This window comes from Bombus terrestris, chromosome 1 (assembly GCF_910591885.1).
Source record: "Bombus terrestris chromosome 1, iyBomTerr1.2, whole genome shotgun sequence".
NCBI lineage: Eukaryota > Metazoa > Arthropoda > Insecta > Hymenoptera > Apidae > Bombus > Bombus terrestris.
The window spans coordinates 8,612,014-8,628,225 of record NC_063269.1 but is presented as its reverse complement, the minus strand read 5'-3'; the positions used below and the strand labels follow the sequence as shown (position 1 = coordinate 8,628,225).

General features: G+C 36.4%; 1 protein-coding gene across 8 annotated transcripts in view; it reads right to left on the bottom strand.

Annotated features, from left to right (window-relative positions):
- The window catches only part of LOC100643794 (nucleolysin TIAR), a 580,836-nt gene that overhangs the window by 47,856 nt on the left and 516,768 nt on the right, over window positions 1-16,212 (bottom strand). For all 8 annotated transcript variants that reach the window (XR_007223602.1, XR_007223608.1, XR_007223603.1 and 5 more), the window contains one exon: window positions 14,294-14,396. Coding sequence is in view for 3 of the 8 variants with exons in the window: in XM_048404767.1 (XP_048260724.1) it covers window positions 14,294-14,396 (103 nt within the window). In the remaining 5 variants the exon portion in view is untranslated. The remainder of the gene's footprint in view (window positions 1-14,293; window positions 14,397-16,212) is intronic.

Below are 16,212 nucleotides of genomic sequence, written 5' to 3'. Positions count from 1 at the left end.
GAAAGATCAATATCGCGATGTCGATGAGTATTCGTAGTGGCTATTTAATCGAATTATTTTATTTTATTTTTGAAAAACCGATAGTTTTGTTTTCCTTATGCAATGCATGTTGTATGTGACGTAATTAGTATCATTGATTTATATGATCTTTTTTTAAGATAACTCATTATAAACAACTAGGACACCCTTTAAAGTTAGAAGTTTTATGGAGTATATAGCTGTCTGGGTAATTTTTAATACGTATAACTAGGTGAAACGTCACATCGGTGTTTTATATCTTTTTAACAAACGAGCTCTCTGCGAAGATCGTTAAAAGAATGCGAAAGTTAATTTGGTATTAGGCAATTACATACTTACCATTAGACTGTTATGACTACGTTTTATAGTTCATCAAATTAGCCGAGAAAATACTGTTCCTACCAGCTACTACACTCGAAGAACGTTAAAGAAGTTAGAGACACGGAAAAAGTGTTTTGAGCCATAACAAAATTACGAGTTCAGATAAAACTACAATAGGTCGGACCGTAATTTATTCATAAAAGCCTCCGCCATTTTCTCACCTTCATAATGCCACCGCGGGGTTAACTTTTCACCTTCCCTTTATAAAATATTTCGTTCATCATTTATTGTTAGCTGCATTGTAAGTTGCAATATCCATAGTAATAAGGGTAAGCGGGAGATGCTCTGGAAGGAACTACTTTTTCAGTAACTCTATTATACGTGTAATTACCGACTTTATGAGCGGAGAGGCTAGACAAAAAAAAAAAAAAAAGAAAAAAAAAGAAAAAGAAGAAAAGAAAGGAGTTCCGGACGATATATGTATGCGGGCCGAAGCTGCAGAAACAGCTGCTAGACTGCTAAACTTTCGCGGTTAGACACATGTGGCTGAAGCGTAATGGCCGAAACGCCGAATCATTTAAGAACTATTATTCTTCGCGAATAATTCGATGAGCGACGAGAAACTCGATATGAAACTTTATCGAGTATGCTCGTTGCTTTAACAGTTTATCGATCGACGTACCTACGTGTCCCCTATCTTCCTCGATACCTTTCGCATTTCACGCTCTCTGGATGCACCCTCGGGGAGGTGAAAAGGGTGGGAGAGGAGAAAGAAGGACGCTTGGAAAGAGGAAGAACTAACAGCGAGTCAAGGATTTAAAGCGGCGCTAAGCTTCATCCCTTCTATTCCGCTCATTCGCTTTCGTTCTCGACTCAATTGTAAATAACAAAGCTTCCAATTTTCTCCAATTTGGCAGCTTCCGACGGACACAAGGTGCGAGAGACCATGTTCCTACGTTGAATTCGTTCTTTTGCTATTCGCGAGCGGAACTTTCTCTTTGGAAATGTCGCAGCGTTTTCTCTTCCCGAGCCACGGATGCGCCATGGCTTTACGTCGAACTCGAAGAACGAACGAGCTGTCCCCTTCTGCGTTCCCTTAATTCGAATCACGCGCGGATTTCGTATTCTGTCCGAAAGTTTTACATCTCGCCGCATTACCGAGTCAGGAAGTCAAACTGACCCGGAGATACTGGAGCAGAAGGAATTGCAACTTCTCCGTTCGAATAGTTTAAAGAGCTCGCGCGCGGTAATAGTTTGCTCCTCTCTTCTCACTCGTTTAAATTGCGGCTAACAATTTCTGTCGATCGTGCGGCTGCGCGAACTGTATTACCTTATTGTATTATCTTAATGAGATAAGTTAAATTGCTACTTTGGAGCGAAAGTTTCCGGGGGAATATATGCTTGTCAAGGCGCACGGGATCGATACTTTTCGAACGATGTACACTCAGCTTAAACGAATCTGAATTAGAATCCGTGTTGACATTCGCGTTCGATGCATCGTTCACCAACAATTTTCATCAATTTCGCGCAAAGATCGAAATTCTATTATGCTTCTGCAGGTTGTTCTGTTAAGCAGCGTTTTACGCTTCTACCACTTCAGACATTCGTAACAAAAGCGATAGATCTATTCTTGTCAGATTTGCCAACTTTTTAGAGAGCAATCTTTCAAGTCTCTCGTTAATCATCGAATTAATAGAAGCGCATAGTTAATCCTGAAATTAAATAGAAGGATATTGTTGATTTGACATCGATTGACAATGTGAATTTAAAAATTGAATTTAAAAATTGCTCCCTTACAAAGAAGCAGAAAATATGTTTTCTCGCGTTGTCGGTTTATGAATGATTTATCAACAACTTTAAAAATCTCGCGAGTGGCGCTTATGTTTCACAACTTGATGGATAGGAATACAACGTTCGTATCTCTGTGCTAAAGACAACAATTTCGTTTGAATTGCATCTCCTTAAATTAAAGCGCAAACAAAGATCATTTGCAAGGGTGAATACATTATTTCAATCCTTCGATTGCCGTGCACGAAGCCCGGAATTCATACGAAACAGGGCGCAAACGAGAGCACAAATATTGGCCTACCGATAAATTAGAATGCTTTGTTTGCGGTTGAATTTATTTATCGCCGCTGAAAGCGGACATCGGTAGTTCAAACAAAATTTCAAGTGATACAGATACGCTTTGAGCAGACACTTTGCATCCGCAGCAGTCGCGTTACATCATGCCACGAGATTTCATCGCAGTCTTTCCGAGCAAATACCACGCTTTGCGCCCGTTCCGCCGCACTCGATGGTTAATCCCAGTTTCGGATCGCTCTATCGAAGCCAATTTCACCGTACCGTCCGGTTATCGATATATACGCGTGTGTGTGTGTGTTCGTGTGAAGCATGCTTACAGGACACGTGATCATTTTCACGTTCGCGCCGATTCGGTGTCGTTGGTCGAGTTTACGCTGTAAATCTCAAACAAATTTTCTCTCGATCTCGGCCACGTTTAAGTTGGCATTTTTGCAATTTATCGGCAGAGTTGCTGCGACGCGACTCACGCACGCAGCCCGTGGCTCATTTCCTAAGGGATATAGAATTTTCGTTCTGTAGCAATTCCAACCAATTTACTATTCATGCTGTTTCGATGTACGCTTAGCCGCGGGCTGTTGTGATACGGGCAACCAATCAAAAACTCTCGTCGAAACAACCGACTGGCCAGCCGTCGGCGCAACAAGCAGAGACCTAGGTTCATCCCCTACAGGCGAAGCTGGATTGTTGGAAAACGAATGAGAGAATGAGACGATGAGAGAGAGAGAGAGACAGAGACAGAGAGAGAGACAGACAGACAGAGAGAAATAGGGAAATAGAAAGTTAGAGGGAGAATGCAGTGGTAAGAGGGTAGGGGTTTCCCTCAAATGGAGGGTGCACTCGTCTCTGTTGTTGGTAGGCCGTTTCGTTTGTTGACGTTTCATCCGAGCACCGCAGGTATTTCACCCACAGGCACGCATGTGTGAGCACAGTGCGATGTACACTTAGCGTACACCGATGCCACGCGCTCGCGCTGCTAGAGAAAAGAGCACTTGACTCACCCCTTAGGCTATAAAAGTAATTATCGCCGGTTGTTAACGATTTAGCGTGCGTGCGCTTTCGAGATCGCCTTTCGACGTTGCCTCGAAACATAACTCACGGATAGCCATATTATGACGAGTGGTATTACCTATGACGAACATAAAAAGAAAAAAAGATATTGATGTCGAAATGGTTTTAACTGGAATCGTTATTCTACACGTTCGTACGAACAAAACGCGTTTTCGCGTGCAAACAAGCAATGAAATGATTTTCTTTTGCTTTACGTTTTCTTCGGTTATCCGTGTACTTGCTAATTCTTCTTTCGAGACAATCGTCAATTTTCTTCGATAGTTTCAGGCTATTTTGAAAACGTTATAAAACTCGAAGTACGTTTATTTTCATCGTTTTAACTCTATATACATATTGAAGGAAATGAATGTCGAAGAAAAAGCTAGTTATTTAAAACATTTTCCACATTCATATGTTACGTCAATGATGTTATGCATAAAATAAATGAATATATTATATTTACATATCTTCAGCAAACTTTAAAAATTGCATACTGCTAAGTATTTAAAGAATAGTACTTTTAATTAACACTCTTTACAAATTTAATTCAAACGTACACAGCATATTTCTTCTGGTTAAGTATACATTATAATTTACAACAATAATTAATTCACCATCCTTCTCCTATCTCTTTTATTATTTCCATGTTACAATTCTTACTACGTAGACGCAGTAATACCTCTATTACAGAGATTCCTCTATAAATAGAATAACCTAATTAATCGAAATCGAAGCGTCCTTCAACGCGTTAACAATTGAACAGTTGTCTTTGAAAAGTAAATTGAAGCCGGAAGAACCGAGAAATTTCCAAAGTAAATCCACTTTGGGACAAGCTAGGACAAAGAAGAGCATTCAGTTGAAGACATACTTGGATTTAAGTTGATATTTCAATCGCTCCTACAGATCTATATATACCACTTCAGAGTGTAGCGTTTAAAACGTAAGAGATGCTGAATGGCGACTAAAATTCTTGGAAACGCCCTGACCCAATTTTTTCTCCTTGGACGCACACGTCGCGAGTGTGTAATAATAATAAAAAAAAAAAAATCCGCTGACTTGGCTGCCTTTGCTGACCGTCGTGCAGGTGTTAAGCTTGCGATAGGTCAGCGAAGACGTGCAAGTGGGTGGTTCGATCGTACAAGGGAGAAAGGGATAATGGAACGTTCGAAATTACGCTTTGGTATAAACTACGATAACTCACCGATAAAAAGACGGATTAACGTTAAACAAGAACCATTTTAAAGGAGATAGTTTCTTTCCTATTGGACAGATAATTATTTGCAATTGCAGTTAGTCGCGTTTCATTCGTATTGTAATTTGAGATCCGGATAATAATATTCTCCGTTGGTAATAAAATAAACCCTGTATGCCTATAAATGTGGTTTCGTATAGACGGTTAGCGTATCAATGGAATTTTGGCGTTCATGATGAAAAATAGAGCTTCTAAAGAATTTCAGGTCCAGCGTTCCAAATACGGTACTAACCGAATATTCTTATTACAACTAAATATTCAAAGTTTCTATTTAGCGAGAAAGTTCAAGAACGGTGCGTAATTTAATATTAAGCGTGCTCGAGCACTTTCTAAGTGGTCCCCAACTTCTTGGATTTCCGAACTCGGTTCTACCTTCGATCGTGAGAAAAGCGCCGACAACTGCCTTGTAATAGAAGCTCGATGTACAGTATCGCGTTAAAGTTTGCACTACGATAAAGCAAAGGTAGACAGAGATCTGTATACGAATGCGGTGAAAAAATCACCGAAACAAACGTGCGTGAAACATGACTGGGACATTTATTTAATTTAGTTACCGAAGCTTGAATTTTGCGTTAGATAAATAGAGTAAAATCGTTATGTAAATACACGCACACACTTGCTCAATATATTCTAAATACTCTTGTCTAATTGGAAATTTTAAAAAGGGAATTATTATTTAAAGAAAAAATATAAACGAGCATCGAGAAGATCTTCCAGACAGAAGAGCAGTAATTAATGATACGTTGATTTTTAATTGCAATTTTTGTTAATGTCCATATTATCATATCCACGGATTACTTACAACTTCACATTTTTTTCAATTGTTTCTTTCTACTAGAGGCATGCGTAACACAAATATAATTATCGTTATCTCATCTTATACTTTTTATTTATTAAATTATAACTATACACTAAAATCCTTATTATATTTATTAAAGTTGGGTCGATCTTTACTGGAAAGCGAGGAATTGGGTATAATTGTAGGAAGCAAAACTATTACACTTAAAATATGACGAATAAAAATCAAACCGGATTCTGTACGATACTATCGTATAGCTTCCTGTTCGTATTATGAATAAAACGAAAGGCTTTGGCAATACCTAACTGATAGTTTATTAACCACGTAATTATGGAAGTGTCAGAACGTGATGTCGGTCGATGGCGGAAAAAGACATGGAATAAGAGACAATTACGACGTCAGTCGATGACACATAGGTGGCACGTACATCTTATTTTGCAATATCCTTTTAATTTCATTTCCAAGCATATTGAGTCGACAACCTTTTACGTTTCTGTTGTTTCGATATTCGTAATATAAACCATTTAATATACTTACGCCAGTTGTCTTCCTTTGAAACGTCATCGTTCCAATCAAAAGTCCTCGATCACACGAATGACAATTGCTATTGTATAGTTTCGAATCGTATACTATTTCCATCGAAATGGTATTTCGTACGTTCTACGCTCAATGCAAAATTCCTAGGAAATTCAACGCTCTTTCTCAAAATTGTAAAAACTTAACAATTCAGTTTCTTCCACTAAAAACGCTAGAAACTGAATTATTAGTTTCACTGGAGGGGACAAATGCAGATTGCAAGAGAAATCAGGGGATGAAGGATCGATTTAAGGGAAGCGATGGATTCTGGTGTCTCGTTTTCTTGAACGATGGCACGGTTGTACCTAGAAGTCGATGGCACGCATTCGATACTGGTCGTATTCAGGCAGAATACGGCTAGGGGTTTCGTGGAACGACGTATCCCTTGTACGCGCGAGCTCTTGCGCACTTTAGTGTCGGGAAGCACGCCGCCAATTTCCAACACGACTCAACACTTAACCGTAGCAAACGGACTGGCCCGCTTATTCAACGCCGCCACGTCGGCTTTACGTCACCGTTGATGGACTGGTGTTCCGGTGCGTTAATGTTGCGTTAAACCTGCGTTCGCAAATCCATTCGCGTGCGTGTACCATCTATACGCACTATTAGCCGTATATCGGCGATGAAAATTGGTCAGATGAATTGGCGTTAATTTCCTTCGAACCTTCCGTGTATACGCTACTTTACAGCCTCGGTTTTATAGGCGTATATTCAGGTCTGGATAGCTAACTGCCCATGCGATCCGCTGAAGAAACGCGGCGAAGTGGAAGAAAGACGGGTTAATTATGTGTTGTTATTTACGGTCTATAAAGACGAAATTCATTGGTTCTTTTTCGTTCGTTTACGATACTCCTGTTCTTCTTCCTCCTCCCTTTCTACTCTTTCTCTCGTATTTTTCCGCCTTTGCCTGTTCGCGTGCAACTTTGTGCGAGTTTGTAAATTTTCCAACGCATACATTAGGTTGCTGTACACGAAACAAACGATTTCACGAACGTATAAAGTCATTCTGAATTTAGTGATTAACAATGTTGTTACGTAATATTAAGCGGATGCAAAAGTTCTGCCAGTTTCTGAGTTATTTACCGGTGTCGTCGTGTTCCCTTTAATAAATTATGACGAACATAAATAGAAATTAAAATTCTATACGATAATGATAGATGTCACAGTTCATATATTTCTTTTGTTCGGTCGATAAGAATATAAATTTGTATAAACATGTGTACTTCGATTATTAGACATTGATATATATGTGATGTTAATTTTATGTAATTTATTACATTTTTAATACGAATGGATATGAAAACCCTCGTATAATTTCCTCGCGTTACGATATTACCTACTCGTAATATTGCATCCCCCGATAATACAGTTGATACAATTACTAACAATTAGTAACTTAATCGTGTTTGATATGGTTGGTGGTATGATGTATTCTATTATTCTGCTACTATAGTTCATCATATTCACTATATCGATTTGTCAAATGTACTTAATTTTCTAAATTAGGATCGTTTCAATTTCTGAATATTACAGTGCTACGTAATTGACTTTTGTTAAGAAATACTTGGTATAATGGAAATTATACGAATGATACACGATAACTGCAATGTAACTGTAATACAACCGTCATTAATTTCATATGCTTGCTTTCTCTTATTTTGTATTTCGCTTCCAATTGCAAATTGAAAATTGATAATTATTCATTATCTAAAATTTATGATATAATATATCCGTGGTATATTTTTTTGTGCGGTATGTGTCCTACACACTAGTTTAGCAGAGATTATGATGCAGATTTTTTTGTTTCCTATCATTTCAACATAAATATTTTATATTTACGTATATGTACACACATGATTATTAAATTACTAATATTAAATTATTTAACATATATATATTATTGAATCACATAGTATATACATGTGTATGTAGTCCATAGAAATCAAATGTAAATATCTCAATTACATAAGAACTTACGATATTTAATTGGAACAGTTTAATCCTACTTTTAAAATGCGACCATACGCGAATTAGTTTATCGGTATTAAAATAATTTGAAACTTTTCGACTTGACCTGCCGAATTTAGATCAAAGTTATTAAAAGGGTAATAACGATGATGAAAGTTCTGTGAAACACAAAGAAAGTACATTTAGACCTAATACCGGTATTTTTAAAAAGGAGCTTCGTCTTCGAGCTCTCGTTACTTCCGCTGGCTTTTAATACGGTATGGCAAGTTTCAGTTTTATATCTTTTGCGATAAGTTTCGTTTCAGAGATTAAAAGTCGGAAAATGAAAGAACGTCGTTGATTCTTTTAAAGAGTAGCGATGCGAAATCGACAGCAGTCATGGTTTGGTTACGAACGATTCAGAGTCGGCGGCGATACAAACTTTCGACATTAACCCAAGCCCAAGTTAGTCTCTTTCACACGCCAGCAATCGTATTTTTGCCTGACCGCAAAATTATCTAATTGCTGGGGCTATAAAATATTGACCTAGTTGCTGACGAACTTCGGGACTCTCTCAAATTAAATGCTACTTTGCCCCAACTGTGCTGTCTCTAATTTCTCCCTTCTTTCTTTTTCTTTTATGCTATTACGACTAGAAAAGGATTCCGTGCAACATATTACTTCTATTTCTCTTATGTACCACCTAACGTACGTGGTATAAACGTTATCAATTCATTCTATTACACAAACGAAGATTTTAAGAATTATTTCATTTCTTCCTTCACCGTAATTCCATGGAATATTAAACGCTAAACGTCTGCTAACGCGAAGGATTTAAATGAGGCAGCCTTTTATCGAATTAAACAATTATCTGAAACGATGTGTGCTAGCGCATCGCGAAATAACTTTCTATTCGAACGTTATGTTACTCGTTCACCTTTTCTTTCCTTTAGCCGTGCTTCAGAAAAATGGGAAATTCTTCGTGTATAAGCTACGAGACGTAATATTGCATTGTCTGGTGGAGCGGTTGTTCCATTAAAAGCACTCACCTCGGCATTGAACTGCGCTATTTAAGCGCATGCATTATATTGAGACTATTTACTGTCTCGAGTGTTCTTGTTGTTATGGAGTAACGAGCTTTAAGCCAGCGACTCTCGCGAATAGGTTCAGATAAATAATAAATTGCATATAAACCGATCCAATATTAAGGTTGAATGTCACGAGAGTCACTTCATAGCAATCTCAACACTACGTGGGTGGTGTTTTTTTATCGATAAACTATAATTAACACGATTAATGACAGTACAGCGAAACGTCAACAGTTATTCTTGTATCATTTAACTAATTCTGTTAGCAATGATTGAAACACGCAAGAATCACACAGCGACGATTTATACAAACTTGCTAAGTTTTGTCACGTCAAAATGCTTCATACTATTTTCATTATATTCTTTATTTCGATACTCGACAATTGGTAATTAAATTAAAAAAAAAAGTTAAAAAGAATTTGTTGAAATATTGGTTTTAAAGAAGCCATTGAAAGATATAACTGAATTGAATAACAATCAGATTGGTAACCGGATAAACTTTTAACGTTTATATGCTGGTCTCGTGCGTGTCAGAATTTCTCACTTGCGCGGGGTAAGATAAGGCTTGATAAATGAATAAATGAGCCTTATGATAAAAGACATTAGAAAAAGTGAGAAATGGAAAATGACAAATGAAATACCAAGAAATAGAAAAGCGACAGTGGTAGGAACACACAAGAATTGTCAAGAAAAAGATGTCTTAAAGTTCGAGAACGTTAACATTTCTCGATTTTTATTTATAATCGAGTTGATTCTGCTTTTCTCATATATCTCGAATTTAGTTCTGTAACGAGCTTCTAAAAGTTAACTGCTACTGGTAAATTTTGAAATAAAAATAATCTAAATTTATTATATGTCGATTTCGTATAAAAGTTTACGAGTATCACGTTAGAATCTGCTAGTTTATATCTGTTTTAAACATTGTACTGATATTTATGTATTGTTACTACGAATCAAAGTTATTCAGATATCTATGAATGCACAAATATATTATTTGCTCGTAAGAATCTCATCAACAGAAATTTGACGAAATAAGTCTCGTATATAGAAATATAAATCTAACCATATTGTGTGAAAATGAGTGGTCATTGACATTATAAAAGAAATTCTGTTTAGCCAGCGCCAAGTTGCTCGCTCGAATCTCGAAGGTTTTGTTAAAACTCGAAAGATTGCCAGCAAGATTTCAAATGCTTTGGATTAAACGACGAGCTACCCGGCTACGGTTGACCTTGGCCCATATTTCGAAGCTTCAATTTTTTCAGATTTTACTGCTAATAAATATCCTGAAGACGGGAATAAACTCTTCGAAAAGCTACAAACTTTTTGGGAATCTTATATAACTTCACCTGTCCCAAAAATGTTGCAACACTTTTGCCATCGTTTTTTTTTTTAAACGCGAAGAACATCAATTTTCAGTAAAGCAGTAAAGTTACAATTGCCTCTGTACTTCGTTACTAGCTCGAACGTATCAAAAAATCATATATCGTACTCGAACGTACAAAAAAATGTCACAATAATGCTTAGATATAGCATATACATGTACGTTTAAAATGTCGATGCAGAAAATGGTACAAGTTCTTTGTAAAAGAAGTAGAAAGTGGGCTGAATATAGAAACGCGTTTTACAGTAGAATATTACCCCGATAATACGGACGTTAATACTACTGACATCCACGTGTCAGACATGTGTCACTCCCCGCGAATGGCTACATTGTAAATTAAATATACGATATGCAGAATGTAATTAATATAATTGAAAATAAATAGATACCAATAGAAGCTATCTTGCCAAAAGTAGCCGCACGTTGCAAATAATTAGGAAAACAGAAAATCGAAACTTGCTGCTTCCAATATCAATTGGAAAGAGTCAATTCGATTCGACTATTAGAAAGGAAATTTCACGAAAATAATTCACATTTTACATTTCATCGCGTTGTTTCTCCGAGCTTCGATTTAATTCCATCTGCTAGCACATATAAATAAAATAGCACGACACGGTAGAACAAATGAATTTTTAGCTACGTACGTGTATAGTAGACGAGGGGAAAAATTTCATTAACGAGTAATCATTTTTCCTGATGCGAGATTTAGAAGAGCCAGCCAACGAGGAATATTAAGCGTCGAAAGGTGGTCGGCAAGAAAGTATTCTCTGTGAATTTGGCCTATGCAAATACGGGTGAACGGTCCCGGTAGGACGAGACGGCGAGCCCTAGCTCGTCTAGTGAAAAAGTTTGGACGCTTCGCGACGAATACTAATTAAAGACTTGCGGAATGAAATTAGTTAGTAGAGGGGTCGGAGGTGACTACCAGGCTGGACGATGGGAGTCCTTGGGTCGACGACGAAGAGCCGCTTATGATAATATAATAATACTTACTTGGGTCTCGGAGTGCTACCTCCAAGCTCATTATGCGTTTAGTTCATAACTTCAATTGGATTCTTACTATCCTGCCTCGACTTGGAGCTTTATACTTTCATCGGGCCCTTGTCTTTAACAGTGCTAATTATCAAGCTAATGACGATTATGCCAACGAACGCGTAAATCACCCGTTGCCCTATATCTCGAGCCACGGTGAGGCTGCAATTCGTACAATTCCTTTCAATTAATTTGGAAATACCCTCTTGTGCGGAGTTAGCTATCGTCGCTGTGAAATTGTTTTTTCAGTTTCAATGAAGTTAATTAACAATGAAGCTTTGCAGATTATGTAATTGCACTCTTTATTACTTAATTTATAGAAACTGTACAATGAATTTGATAAGTATCACTTTAAGAGATAGAATTGTTTGTTATTAGTTCGTGGCGGAAGAATTATTAAAAAATATCAAAAAATAATGAAACAAGATATTTCAGTAAAATGAATGTTACTCAAAAAGACAACTTTACATCGTATCTTATATCACATCGTAATGATAAATTATACCTCTTTTCCGTATCGTTTAATGTAGAAGTCTTGATTTTAAAGGCAGAATTCAGTTCACAATATTATTCGCATGTTATTATTCACAATAAAAAATAAAATTGCTTAAATTAAATTATGAATACATAAATACCAATATAATAATTTTCCTACAACGCGATAATTATGGTACGGGAAAATATTGAATAAATTATCGAATATATAAACGATACGAACTTTAATCTAAAATATATTTTCTGCATAAAGCTTGAGAAGGTATTTCACGTTGCAACGCAAGCTAGATCCGAACGATCAACTTATTAAGGTCGCGTGTTTAGGTCGCGAAAAAACAACGTCTTTATGTTCCCAAGGCATAAAATCGGATCTTGTCGCTGGTAAACATAAAGGTAAGCGGTATATACGTGAACAATATACGCTAACTTATTCGAGTAAACGAAAACAAAAAGGCGTGATAAAATAGCATGAATGAGTGGCTCGCATTAATTGTAGACACGCGGGCTTCTATTATAACCCGTTGCGCTCTTTTTCCTCCCCTCTCCTTTTTTTTTTTAATATTTCCACCTGTTTACGTAGGCCGCGTTACGCGCTGTGTCACCGTGAAGCACTATTTTTCTTCTTTGTTTCGTCATCGATCCACACTATACATTGCATTCATCCGTTTTAAGGTTATATTATATATTCACATACGAGACGTTCCAATAAAAAACATTAACGCGAAAAAATTACGTTAACGCAACATTTCATTTATAATTTCTTTTTAGTCGATTTATATTATTGAACCCTATTTGATCCACATTGTAATTACGAAGAGGGATTTGTAAAATTTGCTCAATAATATTCATGTTGCTATTCTTTCTTCTACATAGCTTCTACAGTTTGAAGAAATTGAAATAAATACTCTGTAAACATTTGTTTCCAAACGCTTTTTCGAACTTATAAAATAATAACTTATTTTGTTTACGTTCGATCGTTATTTCATTTCTCCTGGAAAATGATTAATTTTTAACAACAATTTCCCGTCTTGCTATTTTTATCTAAAAGAGAGATTATTTTAAAAATCGGTAAATGACGATACAAATATATTTGAGAGCGCGAATGTCTGGAAAGTGATTCGGACAACATCAATAAACGCGGCTTTGGCTGTTTACCAGTGAATAATGATGACAATAAAGTAAACTGACGGACGGTCGTTAAAAATGAGGATGGACAAGATGACTCTATTTGAGATTCACAATAAACGCGGCTGTTCACCGGTGAATAACGATGATGACAAAGCAAACTGACGAACGGTCATTAAAAAATGAGGATGATCAAGGTAATTCTATTTGAGATTCATAATAAACGTGGCTGTCGCGTAAAGGTGACGAACGATCATCAAAAATGAGAATGAACACGATTATTCAATTCGAGGTTCGCAAGACTGATGTTCGCGCCTCGCGACGATTCTCGCTTTCTCGTCTACGTTGTTTCGCGAAGGAACAAAAATGCCCTCGAAATCCGTGTCGCGGTATCGATTAACAAACCCTCGAACAGGCCGGAACGTCACCATCGCCTTTGCGGAGCAATCGTTCGTGGTGAAACCGTTTTAAGCTTTCCCGAATGACGTGGTGAAAGCTTTCTCTAGCGGACCAACCGACTGGACCTAATCGAATTCCGGCTGCGTCGGCGAAAATTCCGCGCTCGTGAAGGGCCACCGCGATATTTAATTTCCCTTTGCCGCTTTCGTATGCACGACAGACCGTCTTAAGGGTGACGCTACTTCAACGGTTTCACTGAAAAACTACTATCTTCAAATTCCATTCTCCTTCCTTCTCGTTTATATATTTCTATCTGTTTCTTCGCTCGTTTAAATATATTTTCAGGTATCCGAAATGATCAATTTCACGAATTCATTGTTTCATAACAAAGTCTTAATCTTCTATTTGTTTGTTTGTAATATTTGTGTAACTATCGAATGCAGGTTTTACGAACATTTTCGTGTACGAATATCGACATCTGTTTTTTAAATGTATATGTATAGGTCACTATAGTGTAGATAGAAGTTGAGTGTGTTATATGTGTACGTATCACTGTGCCATTTTTCCTATCTCAAAAGATGTGTACGTATAAACCATGATATATCAGAAATGGATACGTATCTTTCCCTGGATTCTCGATTGTATGATTCGTTTATTGCAAAGGCAATCATGCACCACTGTTGTGTACAATAAAGATCTGAAAAAGTTACATGTACGTCAATACTCACCTTCGGATTTTGGCGCAGGGGGTTTGCGAGTCGCCCAATTCGTTCGAATACTCCTGCTACCGAGCCATTGTCCATTCATGGCACCGATGGCACTTTCCGCTTCCTGAAACAATGCAAGCAAAACTGTACCTTAAAACTAGAGAACGTTACTAAACTATACTTGAAATAAAGCAACGACGATAGCTTAGTACAATAGTACACAACTATACGCTATATGGTAAAAATTATTTCAAATTAATTTATAAAATATCAATATACCAAAAATTTGTATGTAATTTTGTAAACGATTCAATCGTCGAATTAAAAAGATTTTTATTTTTAGACAGCAATTAAATGGATACACGTTGTTACATACATGTTGTACATACTACATACATGTTGTAACTACGAATGCGTTATAGTCATCATTTTTCGCCTGTGCAGCGGCTTATTCAATATTAAAGTGCCACCTTTCTATTAATGACATCATCTAAAATTAATGGTTCTATCTTGTTTCACAAATTTTTCAGCGTCCTTAAAAATGTGCCTCTCTCAACCAGTGCTTGCGTTGCAAATTGGTTCAGTTGTAGACAACCGGTGACCAGCCACGTTCTACGTACATAGTATATTCAAGATATAGTAGTGATTTGAAATTATAGTTACAATGGTATTTAGTCGCGATAAGTTTAACGTTTATATTCATTTATCTATCTTTTGTATAAAACTGTTTATATAATGTTGGAGTTAAAAATTTTATATAATTATTATAATATCAGCTTATCTAGTTCTAATCAGTCTTCTTATCTGTCTACTATCTGCTAATGAATTCAGTTACATTTTTACACTTCATGCTTCCTTACCAAATTAATACAAACAATTCAATTTAAGTAATTAAAAATTGATCCAATAGGATTTTAAACACTGTTGGACTTTATTCCACAGTTTCATAAGATTGAAGTACGATCGAATTCATGAAATTTGTAAGTAATTGAAGGATTAAAATTCACTAGCTGATTTCCAATAATCCACCGTCAAACGAATTTAAAGTAAGGGTAGTTGGCAAGTTTGCATTAGTCTTTACTATTTCATTATAAACCAAATCTTGCCTCAATAAAATTCGATAGTTTCACTAACTAGATTTATCAATTAAATCAGAATTAATTCATCATCTCATTTCTAAAGGTTTGATACTATGTAACTTCTGAAAGCGATGTAACTTTGAATTCTTACATGTTACATATCTTATACATCGCAGTTTTGTAAAAATCGTGCAGAAATCAGTTTATTGCCTACTGTATTTCATACGTATACTAAATATGTATTACGATATGCCGATGCAGCGATTACATTTTTCTGAAACATTATCGAATGTTTACACAGCCTATAAAGGAGAAGTCACGAAGTAAGTGTGTTGCCTTGCGTTAAAAAAGAGATCGAGAACTGGAATAAACAAAAAGGTGAAACGTTACGACCAACAGCTAGAGGCCGTAACTCGCAGTATACAAGATGGTAGCCGTAACTTTTATTTACTACTGCTCTGGTTTTAGAAGCATAGCTCGAGTGGATTGAGAAAAGTGGTCTATTACTGTTCTCTGCATGGAACAGACGTAATAAATACATATGTACATATATATCACTTACGCTAAATGTACATGTATATGTATACATAGCCATCGAATGGAAATAGAAATAGTTAGCACGACAATTGTCGATGCAATAGATCTACTTTCCTTTTTCCAGCTTACATTCACAATATCGGGTTATTTTTACTTTTTGCGATAAATTCTAATAATTTTTCCATCCTAAGTATTTTTTCCATTTTCTATATTTACATATTAAACGATACTAGCATGTTTATCATTACAATCGTTAGATACAAAGATCGATCGCTGATCTACATACAGTACATTTATCTGAACCTTATTCGTTAGACTGAAATT